General features: G+C 40.2%; 1 protein-coding gene across 3 annotated transcripts in view; it reads right to left on the bottom strand.

Annotated features, from left to right (window-relative positions):
• TJP2 (tight junction protein 2) overlaps positions 1–17,997 on the bottom strand; it is a 2,224,967-nt gene that overhangs the window by 293,795 nt on the left and 1,913,175 nt on the right. For all 3 annotated transcript variants that reach the window (XM_044064349.1, XM_044064348.1, XM_044064350.1), the window contains one exon: positions 13,546–13,646. In XM_044064349.1, coding sequence (XP_043920284.1) covers positions 13,546–13,646 — 101 coding nt within the window. The remainder of the gene's footprint in view (positions 1–13,545; positions 13,647–17,997) is intronic.

Here is a 17,997-nt window from a genome sequence, read left to right as displayed (position 1 = left end):
ACTTGCCTTCCTTTGAAGGATGCTTTCTGAATCAAAATAAATAAGTTTTACACACACTCACATATATATGTACATACATGTATATATATATATATATATATATATATATATATATATATAATCCACAGGGAAGACTGGCACTTCTTGAGCACTGAACTATAGTCAGCCTCACCTGAAACTTCAAAACTAATCCAGCGCTAATAACTTGTTTAGAAATCAATACTTCTTTACTGAAAAAAAATATTAAATAGATGAGCACTTTTGCCCTTAAAAGAGCTTCATCAGATCTAATTTCAGTTTAAATGGCAGGCATTACATATATATATATATATATATATATATATATATATTTATGGAAGACTTAAATATGTCAAGGTTAGAGGTAGAAGGGGCTCAGCGATTAACAACTGAGACAGGAGGAGATGACATAAAAATGACTATGTACAACCAATCTGCAGGAAAATCTCCAGGAATAGATGGCACTCCAGTAGAAGTTTGGAAGCTATGAGGAAAGAAAGTGATAAAGATCTGGAAGGCTTTGTTTAACAGTATATTAAAAGGAGGGAAGCACCAACGTTCTCGCAAAAACTATCATGGCTATAATACCTAAAGATGTCAAAGACTGATTAGATCTAGCTTCATATAGGCCCATTTTAATTTTAAACCATGACTGCAAAGTGTTTATATCTATAAAGGCTGAATGAATGGGAAAGGTATTGCTAAAATTAATAGATATGGATCAGTGTGGATTTTGGAGGAGTGGCAAACATTTGACATTACTAGAACATTAATGATCTAGAGAAAAGCAAAATGTAAGAAAATGCCGCTGTTCTTGGTGGGTCTTGATGCAGAGAAAGCATTCAACAGAAGCTGTGTATGAACAGAGGAATGTGGCAGGGGTGTCCTCTTTCCCCTTTGTTATCTGCATTACAATTTGAACCACTAGCAAAGAAGGGACTTGATAATTCAAGAATATAATTGGTATGTTATTCAAGTAATGTTTGCTTTATTTGCAAATTATATTATTTTGTACCTGACAGAACCAGAAAAGGACATCTCATTTTCAGAGAACACTGAGAGACAGTTCTGGGTTTTTCTGGGATATAAAATTAATGCAGTCAAAACAAAGGCTGCAGCTGTAAATTATGCGCGCACACATGAATTGGTTCAGGAATACCCATATTAATGGCGGACATGATAAAATGACATATTTAGGAAAATGAGTCAAAAAGGACATTGTTATGGCAGTTAAGGATTTGTGGGGAGAGACTAAACAAAAGATAATACAAAAACTGAAAAACTGGAAGCTCTTGCCTATGAATATGGATAGAAAGATACAAGCAGCCAAAATGTTTTAAGTCTCTAATTTTATACACAGGTCAAGCATATTTTTATCAACTAAAGGAGAAGATGTGGCTAGTAATTAATACAGAGATGAAGGCTTTTTAACTGCGAGGGGAAGAGAGCAAGAATCAAGTGGGATAAACTGATCTGTACAAAAGAACACGAACATTTAGGATTACCTGATTTGAAGGGATAGTTTAAAGTTATACAGTTAAGGCTCTTAAACATACTACAGGCAAAAAGCTATAAAGCAAAGTGGAAAGGGATGCCGAGGAAATGAGGGAGATTCAAGAAAGAAGGAGAGAGTGGGATAGTGGATGCAGATCCTTAAGGAGAATAACAGCCATACAGAATATTATATTCATAAAGTAGCAAGAAGTATTCTGAAAACTAAGCCAACAAATTTTGCAGATATATAATTGCAGTTAGGGATACAGAGAATAGGCAAGAGGTTGCTGGAATTTTACTGGAGAAAACTGGCAGAGGAGCCTAGGTATTGAGAACAAATAACTAGACAGGAGAATAGAATGGGAAAAGGCCAACAAGACATTTCGACTGCAGGCTAGAGAATGCCTTCCCTATCGAGGACTGATGTCAGAATATAGGCAAAGAGAAAGAGATGGGGGAATCTTGAGTGAAAGACCTGCTCTGGTAGAGTTTTTAGATGACTCTACAACAGAATATGCTGTTGAAAGGATAAGTATCAAGGCATATGCAGTATTGCACAATAACTATTAGAATCAATGAGATGAGATTAGAAAAGACTGGGACGAGAGACTGGATAAACAATTCACAAGGAATTAATGGAGGACAAACACATGGCCCTCAAATATGCAACAAAATTTAGAAGATTTAATATTTTGGCTTGGAAGTGTTTGTAAAGGGACTTTATACTCCAAGCAGACTCCAGACAATTTTTCCACAGGTAGATACCAAAAAGCTGGAGTTGTGATGGGGAAGAAATGGTTAACTGGAGCATATGTTTTGGAAGTGTGAGCTGGCAGACTTGAAAAATTCCCTACAGAATACTGTCTCAGAAAAATTGGGGGAGCAAATGAGTGTCACTAAGGGAATGATTTTTAGAGCTGGGACACAAGACCTGAATTGCCTAGACACAGTAAAGTCTTGCTAAGCTTAATTCTGGTGGCTGCTAAAAAAATTACTAGAAACTGGAAATCAAAGTCTAAACCAACTTTATTTGAAGTACTGTAACACACATAAAAGAACTCGAAATGGGATCTTTAGAAAAGGACAGAAGCAAATCACATAGAAAAAAATGGAAATTGTAGGAACAATACATGTAAAATAATGTTTTGGAGAAGAAATGAGATTTAAGGGAAGGCAGGAACTGAACAATTTATGTAATTGTTGGAATGATGACAGTTGATATATAAAAAAAAAAAAAAAATGCTGCATAATGTTTGAAACTAGGAACATGTTAATACAGTTTGTTTTCGTTCATACAAATGTATGTTTGCCTACATCTTAAGGGATAATTCAATAAACATGTTGAAACACACTTTAGGGTTATAACTTGACTGGCTGTCATGCATTTGTTAATACTCATTGCCCATTTTTTTAAATATTTCAAACTACACCTACTTACTACATTACAAATAAGTGGATGTATTAATGGATGTGCACAGTCAGTAACAACAGGTATATAAAGTGTCCATCAGGTAGGCACTTGCTATATAGGATGGGAATACAGGGCATAACCAAAAACCTATAAGCCTCCAACAGAGTAGATTTGCAGAACAGGGATGAAAGATGATACCTATCCTAATTTAGTTTGACCAAACAGCATACATTTATGACAACCAGCTTGAGTGATTTGGCAAAACTGTGTGTAAAAACATTTATAAACAATGCACATCATGTAAACTGGAGTTAGATCTGATGAAGCTCTGGTAAAAGCGAAAGAGCTCATCTTTTTAATATTTTTTTTTTTCAAAAAAGAACTATTGATTTCTAAACAAGTTATAGGTGTTTGATTACTTTAAAGACTCAACTGAAATTGGTTACAGTTCGTGGTTCTTTTTTCTTGGTTTTAAGAAAGCTCAGCCAGCAACTTGGAAGCTCAGGAAGTAACAGTTCTCTGTGAATTAATGTTTTTCCTTAAGGGTGGAAGGCTTCTTATCCCCTAAGGCTGGAAAACTTGCACACCTCACTACAATGGTTTGTTTTCTCTCTCTCTCTCTCTCTCTATATATATATATATATATATATATATATATATATATAGATATGGGTCTACTTTGATAGAAAACACATTTCACTGAAACTATTTCGTCGAAGCCTCATTTCACTGAAAATGAATTGCCTGAGCACAATTCACTGAAAGCTTACTTCACTGAAAACTCATCTGACTGAAACTCACCGTCTAAAAAGGTATATGCCCTGTTCCCCACTGTAGTGCGATCCTGGAGTTAGTGTATACATTAAATGGGGTGGGGACACAGCCCCCACATTGCGGGGTGTAGGGGGCATAGCCCCCCATCTACTTTAAATGTTGTAAACCACAGACAGGGATACTTGCAAGTCGAATAAATAACTCTTTCCAGAAGATAATATATGCCCAAACTATGTGGGGGGGCTGTGCCAGGATCGCATTACAGTGGAGTAAAGGGAGATCTCCCGTTTAGCGCTACATGCAGAAGTGCTAAATGGGAGATTTTCCGTACCCTATCTGTAGTGTCATCACACAGATGGTACACAGACACAGGGCACCAACACAAACATTCTCCCACCTGCACTTACCTTTTTCTTCCCCTTCAAACCTTTGAAGTTTTAAAACTCGATGTTCTGAACTTCGATGTTTTAAACATTTGATGGTTTGAAGGGGAACTATATATATACATATATATATATATATACTATATACAAACAAATATATATACATATATATATATATATATATATATATATATATATATATATACACAAATATATATACAAACTTTACAATAAGAGGAGAAAGCTGTTACATGATAGAACAAAATCCGTAAAAGGGAAGTCACCCCTGATCATTATTAGTAAAAAAATACGAGCCATGGATTCAAAGGACAATCATAAGGCCTTTTTCAGCTATGTTAGGAACCTGGGTGGAAACTCCCAGATATGCTCAGAATTAGTCCAAAATGATACAAAAATCACTGAACCCACAGACATTGCCAACATACTGGCAGACAGGTTCAGTGCAAACTTCGCCCCCCTCTCCCCCCTAAAGGAGAGATAACTATCCCAGCGGAGTGTAGCCTCCCAGACATCTCAAATGCGCAGGTGAAAGCTGCTCTCTCTAAAGCTAAAAACACAGCATCAATGGGACCGGATGGTGTCCCCGGCTGTGTGCTACACGAGCTAAATGAGGAATTAAACCCGCACATAAGGCTGCTGTTTAATCTCAGCCTTACCCCAGGATACGTGCCCAAGGAGTGGCGTACGGCAACTGTGGTCCCACTCCACAAAGGCGGTGCCTCTACGGACCCTGGTAATTACCGCCCCATAAGCTTAACAAGTCTAGTCTGCAAAGCTATGGAGAGGATCATAATGGGGCTCATAAACAAAGATATAGGGGACTTGCAGACATTAGACCCAACCCAGTTTGGCTTCGTCAAGGGCAGATCATGCCTTTTGAACTTGGTCGACTTCTTCGAAACAGTCACCAAGGCCATTGATGAGGGAAAGGCAGTCCATACAGCCTACCTTGACCTTGCAAGGCTTTCACACAATACCCCACTTGGGTATTGTAGAAAAACTTACCAGCTTAAATGTAAACCCATATGTCACAAGATGGGTTGCAAACTGGCTTAAGGACAGAACCCACAGGGTTAGAGTTGCTGGCACTATGTCAGACTCCAAGCCGGTCACAAGTGGTGTCCCACAGGGCTCGGTCCTTGGCCCCCTATTGTTCGGCATCTACTTCTCAGAAGTACAGGCCAACATGGGAGGACTTTGGCGGACAAAGTTTGCAGACGACTGCAAAATGGGCGCCATAGTTGAAAGTGCATCGGACACGGATATCCTTCAGAAGGGACTCACGGAAACAGATGGCTGGTGCCAGAGCCATGGCCTGAAGTTAAACGCCAAAAAATGTATAGTCATACCCTTCGGGAAAAACAAGGTAACCCCAAGCTACCATATAGGTGGCAATCCACTAAGCACAGAAGAGGTTATCAGGGACCTGGGGACCCAGGTTGACAGTGGCCTTTCTTTTGACACTCACGTTGCTAAAGTGGTTAGAAAGACCTTCTACATTGCCCACCTGATCATGAAGGGATTCACATCCAGATCTAGTGAGGTCATTGTTCCCCTGTACTCTTCACTTATCAGACCAATGATCGAGTACAATGCCCCATTCGGGATGTATCTCACCAGACATCTGCAGCAATTGGAGAGACCCTAAAAGTTCCTCACCAAAAGGATAAAGGGACTCCAAAATCTGCCATATGCTGCCAGACTGAAGAAACTCCAGCTCTATTTAGTCGCATACCGTCTGCTCAGAGGTGACATGTGCCTGACATACAAGGCCATGTCCAACCCGGAATTAATGGACATGCTCCACCTCAAAAAATCCAAATCCACCAAAACCACTAGAGCAAGCGACTTAAACCTTAGCACGGATATAAATAGAACTGGAGGGATAGAGTTATCACTCAGAGACTCCCGGTCCATGTGAGGCAGAGCACCTCGCTGGCTCTGTTCAAGAGAAATCTTGACCTGTGGATGGGAGATCGTAGGTTTACCCCGGGAATCATCTCTGTGTCACTGCTGGACAGAGGCACAACAATCTAATGGGTACAGTATTTTTTCATATAAGGGGTGGCGTAAGCCACAGAACTTTGGGCTAGGCTTATAAATGCCTTAGGGCAGATAGCCTAGTATAAACCTATGAACCTATATATATATATATATATATATATATATATATATATATATATATAGATATATAGATAGATATATATACATATACACACACATGGTTTTGTACTGTTTTTAAAATAAAAAAAATCTCCATTAAAATGAAATTTCCTTAGGACCTCCTGTTTCCCTTATTCCGAGTCATTGAGATTTATTTTGTGACCAACAGTAAACAAACTATAAAAACAGAGCCCAATTCATTTATATTGGATGCATTTCACAACTGTCTTGAAAGAATTTAATGAAGTACTGTCATTAATGTAATCAATATAGTCCATAAGCACAGTACCTTTGCTAGCTTTCTGCAAATTCTCAGCAATGCATGTGTGCTGACAGTAGTACTTATTTTTGTAAAGAGAGGGTAAAGGTTAGAGAATGGATAAATGACCGTTTTCAGGTTCTACCTGGGCTGCAAATCAATACAACATATAAAAGAGCAAAAAGTAAAACAAACAGAAACAACGTAATTTGGTGTAAGCAATAAGGAATAATAGTTAAACAGTGACTCTTTATAAGGTAAACAAACACACAGATTAAACAAAACAAAAAAAACAAACAGAGAAAAGAAATAGTTATTTTGGCAACTGTTAAATGTCTTGGATTTACAAAATAACACTGTCAAGACATACCTAGCAAAAATTAGTATCATTAATAGTTTGAGAACCAATATCCTTACTACTGGATGAGAGGTAAGTGGACTGATGCTCTTAGCAACAGAAAGGGTACTATCAATAATGATATTTAAATTAAGACAAGATGAAGTTAGCCCCTTTTACTGCTAAAGAGTAAAACACTTCATGGAGTAAACCATAGCTGCAGCCTAAATCTGAGATAAAGAAAAGGTTCAGTTGACAAAGTATTTCCTGTATGTGCAAAACAGCCCTCAGAAAGTACAGTTGTGTACACTTACCATAAATGTAGATGTTCGAGTGTATTCACTGTTGCAGTCATTACAATTGGGTTATCCTGCTGGCAGGCTACCCTCAGTCGGCCTGAATTCCAAAGTCTAGGTCCGGCGTTGTTGCTGTCGCCTCCTCCCCGACGTCAGTGCGCCAGGGGTATAAAAGATGCAGCCGACGCCATTTTCTTCAGTTTTTCTTGCCCCAGATGTCAGGTGCCCCCAATAGGGTTGGCGAAAAATATGTCAATAAAACATACATGCACCAAAGTATACATTTGGCCTTCATCTACAAGCAAATACACCACATAGGTTGTATAGAATAGAGAAGTACAGATAAGTTCCAGTAAAGTAATGGGGGATGGCGGGTGAGTAACCTGGACTGCAACAGTGAATACACTCGAACATCTACATTTATGGCAAGTGTACACAACTGTACTATGTTCTTCATGTTTCACTGTTGCAGTCATTACAATTGGGTTGAATCCCAAAGCTAAGGTTGGGAGGCTGGAGCTAAATAGCATTAGGAGCGGCTATTAGGCCCTGCAGAACTGCAGTGGCAAAGCCTGCCCTGGACTTAGAGTAGAATGGTAAGTGGTAGTGCTTTGTGAAGGTGTGCACTGAACTCCAAGTAGCAGCCTCTAAAATGTCTTTGGTTGGTACTCCCCTAAGGAAGGCTGCTGAAGTGGCTGCTGCTCTGGATGCATGTGGCCTAATGCCCTTAGGTACTGGCTTGCCATGTTGTGAATAGCAGAAATGAATGCAGTGGCCTATCCACTTTGAAATAGTCTGCTTTGAGATTGCCTTTCCTTGTGATCCCGCAGCAAATGCCACTACCAATTGCTCTGTCTTTCTGAAAGCTTTGGTTCTGTTCAAATAGAAGCATAGCTGTCTGTGTATGTCCAAAGAATGCAGAATTCTCTCCCCCTTATTCTGTGGGTTTGGATAAAAGGTAGGCAGATGAATAGTTTGGTTAAGGGCCACACTGGACACTACCTTAGGCATAAATGCTGGGTTTGTCCTCAGAGAAACCCTGTCTGGATAAAAAATGATAAAAGGTTCCACAGCCATGAGTGCCTGTAGCTCCGAGACTCGTCTTTCAGAAGTTATTGCTAGGAGCAGAGCTGTTTTCCAAGATAAAAACTTTATATCAGCTGTAGCAGCTGGCTCAAAAGGAGGCAGGGTGAGTTTTTTCCAAGACATAATTGAGGTCCCATGCAGGTATTGGTGATCTCCTTGGAGGCCTTAAATTTTTGGCCCTTCTGAGGTACTGCCTTAATAAAAGATGAGAAAAAATTGGTAGCTCTGTATTGTAATGAGCCAAAATGGCAGAGGCATGAATTTTTATAGATGAAAAGGATAGGCCTTTGTCCAACATCTCAGTCAAGTATTGCAAAATCTGAGGAATGTTTGGTACAGCTGTTTCAATTCCTTGTGCCTGGTTCCAAGCACAGAATCTCTTCCATTTTCTAGCATAGAATTTTCTAGTACTAGGCCTCCTGGCCTCCAAAATGACATCCATCACCACTTTAGTGAGAGGTGTGTTTTGTAAGAATACATTATCTGCCATACTGCCAGATTTAAGGTCTTGAGTTGGCTGTGCAGGATCTGATTGTTCTGCTGGAACAGTAGATGAGGCACTTGAGGTAAAGTGCAGGCTGGGTTTTGAGACAAGTTCCTTAGGATTGGATAGCAGTACTGGTGTGGCCAAGTCTGGGGCAATCAGTATCATTTTTGGCTTCTCCTGTCTGACCTTTAGGAGTACCTTGGGGAAGAGAGGCAGAGGAAGAAAGGCATATACTGTTAAGTTTTTCCAGCTGAAAGATAGAGCATCCACTTTCCATGCTTGTCTGTGATAAGTCCTTGTGCAGAATCTCTTTAGTTGGCAGTTGTGAGGTGAGGCAAATAGATCTATGTCCGAGCATCCCCATTTCTTTGTTACCATGCTGAAGACTTGTGGATCCCATTTCCACTCGTGGAGATCCATGAGGTTTCTGCTTAGTTCGTCTGCCAGAGTATTTATTTTGCCTGGCAGGAATTGTTCCTGCAGATCTACTTGGTAAGTCAATGCTGTGTCCCACAAAGTCATAGCTAGTCTGCAAAGGGGGTAAGAACGAGTGCCTCCCTGCTTGTTTATATACCACATAACAGTGGTATTGTCTTGTCTTTATCAGTACTTGTCCCGGATGAAGTAGGTCCTTGAAGGCTGTCAGGGCATTTTGAACAGCTAGCATATCGTTTTGATTGCTATGCAAATGCATTTGGTTTGCAGACCACGTGCCTTGAATACATCTTCCTGCCATGTGGGCTCCCCAGGCATAATCTGATGCATCCGTTGTTAATGTCTGTGTGGCTGGGGGTAGAGTGAAAGGCTGTCACTTGTTCTGGTGACAGGCCTTCTCCCACCATCAAAACTCCTGTTGCAGGCAGGGAATGAGAATAACTATTGTTTCCAGGCTGTGGCAATGTTGAGTCCAAACACCTTTTAGGTACCATTGAAGTTTCCTCATATGCAGTCTTGCATATGGAATTAGTAGAATGCAGGATGCCATGAAGCCCAAAGCCTGAAGAATTTTTCTTGCAGATAACTGGGCCTTTGTTGCCAACAGTTTGAAATAGGTAGTCAGTTGCCTTTGTATGGCGTGAGATAAGCCATCTGGGCAGTTGTATTTAAGCTTGCACCCAGGAACATTATCTCTTGAGAGGGTACTAGTTTTGATTTCTGTTAGTTGACTGTGTACCCTAGGCATGGTAATAATCTCTTTACAAACGCCAGATGCTGTAGAAGAATGTCCTTGTTCTCTGCTTGAATGAGGCAGTCGTCTAAGTAAGGATATATTTGTATTCCTCTTTGTCTGCAGTATGCAATTAACTGGTGCCAGGCACTTTGTGAAGACCCTGGGGGCAGTAGATAAGCCAAAGGGCAGTGCAGAGAATTGGTATTGCACTGAGCCAGCTTTGAATCTGAGGTATCTTATGCATGTTTGTCTGATTGGGACATGCAGGTATGCCTCTTTTAGATCTGAAGTCACCAGCCAAGCGTTCTTGCCCAACATGGGCAGAAGCTGCTGTAGAGTCAACATTTTGAATTTTGGAATATCCAGATATGTATTTAGAATAGATAGGACTAGTATTGGTCTCCAGGCTTTGTCCTTTCTGGGTACCAAGAACAGTCTTGAATAAAATCCCTGTCCCTGCTCTGGTACTTGTTGAATGACCCTCGTGTCCATGAGGGATGAGACTTGTTTTTGTGCCTCTACCCATTCATGTTTTGGCAAGTCTGGCCAACCGTTTGCCCTTGGCAGTGTATGGAAGTGAAACTTGTAGCCTTGTGACACTATGTTTAAGACCCATTTGTCCTGGGTTATTATGTGCCACTTTTGAGAAAAAAGTGTTAGTTTTCCCCCTAAAGGTGCTGCCAGAAGATAAGTGCTTGGCACAGGTAGGGGGAAGTCATTGGGACTGTTTCCTGTATGGTTGTGATTTGTCTTCTCCAGTTTTGGAGGTAGAAGCACCCCATTGTTTAGACCTGAACGAACCTTGGGGCTGGGATCTGCCTCTAGGGTGTCTGTATCTGCCCCTTTATGGCCTGTCTGACACTGGAAAAGACCAATTCTGACACTGGAAAGGACCAATTCTTTGTAGGCCAGTGTCTGCTAAATCTTGGTGGCTGTACCTGTAAGAAATCATTGACTGTTTGCATAGATTTAGCTTAATCCTCCATTTTCTTTAACACCTCTTCTGCTTTAACACCAAACAAAGTATCATGCTGTAATGGAGCATCTAATAATTTTGCTTTAACCAAGCATGCCTCCTAATGACAGCAACCATAACTGCGGTCCTGCAGGAGGCCTCCAGAGAATCAAAACCACATTGCAAAGTATGCTTTCCAACTTGTTCAGCTGCATGCAATAAATCCTGCAATTCTTTGTTTTCTGCACATTCAGAATTTATCAACACTTTCTGTTTAAGCAGTGACATAATATATTGCTGATATTTGAGCATATGAAACTGACAATTTAAAGCCCTTATAGCCACGGTAGCAGAAGTGTAAATCTTTTTTCCCCATCTGTCCAGTGCCCTAGAATCCCTGTCAGAGAGAGTAGGGTTTTTTGCAGTTAAAGCCTTGACCCCTTAGGGACCCTGACAGTTTCTGGGTCAGCAGCAGGGTTTTTGAAAAGGAATTTATGAGAGTCAGGAACCCTGTAGTACCTGTCCGGCTTAACCAGAGCTGGAGGTAAGGAGTCAGGGGTCAGACTAGACTCTGAAAATACATCATCTACAATGTCTAACACATGTGGAATAGCTAGGGGCCTGTGTTGTGGTAGCAAAATGAAGTCTCTGAGCCTTTTCTTAGATTCTGAATAATCTTGGCTCTCCCAGTGGAAATGCTCCCTCATGGTATGTAAAGTTTCCCAAAAAGAATAATCCTCAGGAGGAGAGGCTGAAGGGATAGATTCTTCAGCATCAGAATCCTCATAGGGAGGAAGAGAGTATTCTTGATCAGAAGAGGAATCAGATGAAATGGAAACCTGATCTGAAGATTCATATTGTGTCTCTTGCCTAGGCCACTTATCAGGAGGGGGATGGGAACCCCTGATCAAAGTAATTAGGTCTTCGGCCATTTTGAGCATCTACTTTTTAGGCATGGAGGTCTGTCCATGAGGCTGTTGTACTTGTTTCTTTGTCTTTAAAGGTGTTTTAGTCTTTGCCTTTGAAGCTGAAGTTGTTTTAACATATAATTGAGTAGGTCTGACAACACCCTCAAAAGCCGATGCCTGCTCACCGGCTCCAGACCCATCTGAGGGAATAGTTTCCGAAGATCCAATACCTTGGCTTTCCAGCGGCCTGGTTGACTCCACATGGTTGTCGGTAGCCGCCTGCGAGTCAAAGGTAGCAGTCATCAGGGGCTGCGAAGGCGCCACACTGAGAACCGGCGACTGGCGTAGAAGAAGCCTCGTTGTCGGTTTTGGACCTTGGATGTCTGTCCTTTTCTTTGCATTTCTTGTGAATTCCGATAGTCGGATGGCTATCCGACAACATTGTATAGCTAAATTTTCTGCCAAAATAGTGAAATGCAAAATCGTACAGACGCTTAATAGTGCGTTGGTTAAATCTAGCACAAAACCGACAACTAGCAATGTCGTGGTCAGGGCCTAGGCAAGGAATACAGTAAGAATGAAAGTCCTTATGAGGTATTTGCTTCCCACAAGAAATGCAATTATTATTTTTTTCTGACATCGGTCTGGAGCATGAAAAATGTTTCCCCAATGGGGTACTTAGCTTTTATGAAGACTTCGGATCTGAAATTCGAACACGAAAATCTCAGGAGTCGGCCGACCGGCACTTGCAAACTACTTTTGTTTCGGGCACCGCACGGCAAGAAAGACTGAAGAAAATGGCGTCGGCTGCATCTTTTATACCCCTGGCGCACTGACGTCAGGGAGGAGGCGACAGCAACCAACGTCGGACCTAGACTTTGGAATTCAGGCCGACTGAAGGTAGCCTGCCAGCAGGATAACCCAATTGTAATGACTGCAACAGTGAAACATGAAGAACATCTGTTTTTGAGCAGGACACAGTTTTATGCATAAATGCTACTGCAGTTTCTTGCCACAAGCAAAGTGTATAAAAATTAGCCTCATTGAACATAGATACAACTAGTCATACCGTAAATATTACTACTCTGCAAATGGAAAGTGAAAATTAGTACTCATGAGTGACTTAACAGAGATTTTGCAGTATGTAAAGTGAGAAAAGAATGCATGGCAAAAGCAGATTTTTGATAAAGAACATGACGGAGACAAGAGTTACATGTAAAATACTGACAGTGAAATGTAATGCAGTGTCCAACCAGGTGGTAAGAATGTCTTAAATGCTACAACTAATGCTAGAAGAAATACTCTACTTAAGTATGTCTCAAATGTTGAAGCCTGTCTTTCTGGGAATATGTAAGAAAGCCTGAAAGCAATGTAAAACTTAAAACACTGCATTCCGTGTATGGCTTTTATGTGGGGCTGTGCTAAATTCATTAGGGTAACATTCACTTTACACATAGCTGCAGATGAACAGACAAAATACTGTAGTATCAAGTGTATGTTCAGATTTTGGGGTAAGTCTAATTCTGTTAAATACAACATATGCTTTTTGCGTGTGTGTGTGTGGGGGGGGGGGGGTCTGCTTCTTAGGTAAGCTTCACTGTGACACAGTCTGAGAACCAATCCATTTTACAATCATTTAGCCCAATCTAGCAAATACATCTATAACAAAATGGCTATAAAAGTTGAAATTTTCTTTAGTTTCACATCTCACTGTATGATTTTTGAAGCCGAAGAAGACATGCCAGATTTCACTGAAAAGCAGCTTACTTATTTTCTACTTACCTTTGCTTCAGACACCCACACTGACTGACACTGTTGAGTATCGATAGCATCTTTCAAACTTCCGTACCAAGCATCATTGGCTGAATTCAAATTAATTATTTCTGGAAAGGTAAAGAAAAAGCATTTAATATTTCTGGTGCTATTTGTTTGGTGGAATGAAGCAATCTTTGAAATAAGCATTTTATGCACAATACTGTAAGACACATGCTGAGATCTAATGGCAGTGCATTAGATGAAGAAATAAAAAATATACTCATCATTTTGTAATCCCACTAAAAGTAATGAGATAAGAATGCAAAAAAATCACAGACTGCCATACCTACATGAAGGATCAGCTATAAATGCGAGCACACATGTGCATGCGTGCATATGCACAAACACTGTGTGCAGTGTACAGCTACATTATGTGCATGGATACAAACACATGCACACGCATACAGTTATGCTCACTTACAAATTAGACATAACCACAAACACATATTAGCCCTGCTCTCCCTCCTTCCCCTATCTATCTATATATACACATATATATATATATATATATATATATATATACACACACACACACACATATATATATATATATATATATATATATATATATATATATTACACTCAGAGGTACAATATTCACTGCCCCTACACACATTTGTTGTTTAACAAGGCTGGCTAGCTAGGTGTACAAATTTATCACAATAGCTTTCTTAAACATAATTACTTTTCACAGATGCTTTCTGAAGTGTAAATACTTTGAAAATACGAATAGTATTTGTAACATTAGTCCTTGTTAAATGTTACAACGTAATGCAATTTCAAACCGCAAATCACATATGTTTAGGCAAAACTTTTCAAATGCTCTCAACCTGCTTCAACTAAATAACGTGCTGCTGTGATATATTGAATACAAGTGTGATACTCAAATAAAAAAGTACTTTTTATTAATGTTAACCTTTACTAGTTCTGTCTTTTCCCCTGTGCTCTGTGGGTAGCCTTATCCTAGTCTATCTGTCCCACATCATAACTTTTACTTACCATATCCCTGCTTCACAGCTGTAGATCTCACTACCACGCACTTCATCTGTTCTTTATATATCCAATGCACACATGTCCAACTATCTTACCAAGTCAGTGTTGCACACATACCAAATATAAATGAAACGAATACACTTAAACATAATGATAAATCTTTAATAAGAAATTCCATTTTGGGTAACCTTTACCACTCATGTTATAGGTATTAGGATGTTTGGCATTAACAAAAAAATTCCAGTCTACCAGCTACCCTCTCCCATCTCCCTTCCAATCATGCAGTACACATTCTCCACTCAACAGTTCTGAAGCCAACAGAAGGGTGAGGAAAGGAGGATGTAAAAGAGAAATGAAACAGCAAAGGTGGGAGACGGGGGGTAGGCCCCTAATGAAAGATGACATTAAAGACTAACAGTGGTCAATACATATCGTGCATGTATTATGGACATTTTTCAAAAATGACCCAGTCAAGTCAAAGTCTTCACTGTAATATCTGAAACCTCCTGTAGTGTAGCCCTACGGTATACATGCAAATGACCACTTAAGGACAAACTAGTGTTTTGACTACATGGCTTCTGAATACCCATGACTCCTTACTTTTTGGCTGGGTCTTTTTTTTGCAGTTTTTACTCAAGGATTTGTCTCTGTGACCTTTTTATCATTTTGTTTGCATGTACTATGAAGAGATGTAAGACAGTAGCCCCCAGCTAAACATCCTTGGTGGTCATTCTCATGGGAACTTACCCCTGAGAGTACTATCCATAGAAAAACGTGGGTAAGACAAACATGTCTGGCCTGTACAAGGATATATTAAAGAAAAGACCAAGCTGAAGCTCCATAAACGTCATTTAAAGTGGCATTATGTGAAAAGTAAAAATAGCCATTGCTCTAGCAGAATGCACTCCCTAGCAAAAGGGCAAGATTTGCAATTTCGAATCTGGCAAACGGCAAAAACTAAATAGTGACTAGAAAACAGAGGAAATATCAAAAGCTGCAGTAATGCTATAAAAGGGGTTTTTTTTGTAAGGAGCTTTACCCTGCAACTCTAATACAGAGTGATATACTCCCATCTGCAACAAAATCCATACAAGTGCCCTGGAAAGATGGAAAACAGCAGTCCACAGCTTCAATTGGAAAACAGCAGTCCACAGTTTCGATACTCCTACCTGCATTACTACAACTAACAGAGTACACTGAGATTGCTATACCTCTAAATAACAGAAATAATTTGCTAAGCTACAACCAGGGATGTAGTAGATACCCCCCTTTATTTACACTTTCACTCTTGCTGTTTCAGGACCACAACTCATGTCCTCGGGATTTCAACAAAAACTCATGAGAATGAGACCTGTGAGTTGCAGGAAAAGGCTTTCCATGCTTTTATGACAAAAGTCAGAATGACTGACAAACTACTAGCAAAAGATGTGCTTTTTATGTTGTCTGGACTTCACAAAGGAGACAACGATCATCGTTGCGGAAAGGTTTTGTTCTGTCCATATCGCAACTAAACTACCTGAAGACATCCATACCATGGAGAAAGCATTCTGTACTCAGGATAAACACAGATAAATTACTGCATCGATTTAAGTGTGAATCTGTGACAATCGTAGGCATAAAAGGTGAGCCAATTCTTTATGGAAAACAGGTAAGCGTGATCAACATAAAGAATGTGCAAATTGGAAAGTATCTTCACTGAAGCAATGGCCACTAGGAAAAAGATAACTAGAACTACAGTGAGTGGAGACAGCAGGTTCAGAGGGAGGAACAGTAATCTGCCTGTGCTTGAAGTAAATGTCCTATGGATGAACGGGGTCCCTCTAATAGGAAGTGGAGGTCTCTGACATGGTCCACAGAAATGCATACCTGTCAGCAGATAGGACTCATCTTTAATTTAATTAAATGTAGTATTATAAGGCTTAATAAAATGGACATAAATTAAGATTAAACAGTCAAATCATAATAGTAAACAATGATTTTAACTGACTAACATGCACGTACTGCCAGCACCAATGCAGGTCTTTCTTGATAAAGCCTAAAACTGGAATTGGAAAATCCCAGAAGATAAGAATTTTGGGACCACGTGTGTTTTTTTTTTAAACCATTGAATTGTTCTCATGTATAACCTTGTAAAAGGAATCATGAGAATAATAGAAGCCATGCACCCTAGAATACTAAGACATTCTCTGGCTGAAGTCTCAAACTGACTGGAGAAGATCAAGCTTTCAGATACATAGGTTCATAGGTAGGTACTAGGCTATTGGCCCTGGGGCCTATATAAGCCTAGCCAAATGGTACCCTGGCTTTTGCCACCCAAGAAAATTATTTTCCTGTGCCCCTGTCAAGCAGAGCCACAGAAGTGATACCCGGGGTGAATTTCCTATCTCCCATTCAATTATCAAGATTTTTTTGAAGAGTGCTAATGAGGAGCTTTGTTTGATATAGATATGTAGTTTGTTCCAGAGTATGGGAAGTCTCTGGGACAGGAATCTATCCCGCCAGCATGTTCTGTTTACGGTGGCGACAAGGTTTAGGTCCCTACAGCGTGCAGCTCAAGGGGATTGGGATTTCTTTAAGTGGAGCATATCCAACAGCTCAGGGTTTGACATAACTTTGTATGTTTGGCAGAGATCGCCTCTAAGTAGGCGATATTCAACAGAGTAAAGCTGGAGTTTTTTGAGACAGTCTGTGTAGGACATATGTTTGAGGCCAGTAATCCTCTTTGTGAGGTATTTCTGCGGCCTTTCCAGTTGTTGTAGATGTCTTGTGAGGTACATACCAAAAGAAGCGTTGTACTCTATAATGGGTCTAATGAGTGATGAGTAGAGGGGACAATGACATCTTTTTTCCTGGATGAGAAACCTTTTGTGATGAGGTGTGCCACGTAGAGGGGATTTCCTGACTACTGTGGCGATGTGATTATGAAAGGAGAGACTACTGTCCACCTGTGTCCAAAGGTCTCATCACACTTTCAGTGTTAAGTAGACTACCACCTATGTGGTAGTTTATGGGTACAAAGTTTTTACCAAAAGGGGTGACAATGCACTTTTTGGCATTGAGCTTGGGGCCATGGCTTTGACACAAGGCATCTGTCTCAGTGAGGTCCTTTTGTAGGATGCCAGCATAATTAGGAGTTTTGATTATGGCACCTAGTTTGCAGTCATCTGTGAACTCTGTTAGCCAAAGACCTTCGGTGTTAGCCTGTACTTCAGAGAAGTAGACACCAAACAGGAGAGGACCTAGGACTGAACCCTGTGGTACTCCACTTGTCACTGGTCTGAAGTTGGATTTAGAGTCTGCTTTCACAGTGTGGGTTCTGTCAGTGAGCCAGTTGGCAACCCATCTTGTGACACAGGGATTTATACCTAGTTTAGTGAGTTTATCTATAATTCTCATTTTCCTGATCCAAGAATGCCTTTAAAGAGA

This window comes from Protopterus annectens, chromosome 2.part2 (genome assembly GCF_019279795.1).
Source record: "Protopterus annectens isolate FY-2018-M chromosome 2.part2, PAN1.0, whole genome shotgun sequence".
NCBI classification, from domain to species: domain Eukaryota; kingdom Metazoa; phylum Chordata; order Ceratodontiformes; family Protopteridae; genus Protopterus; species Protopterus annectens.
Note: the sequence above shows the minus strand (reverse complement) of the source record. Positions and strands in the feature narration are given on the sequence as shown.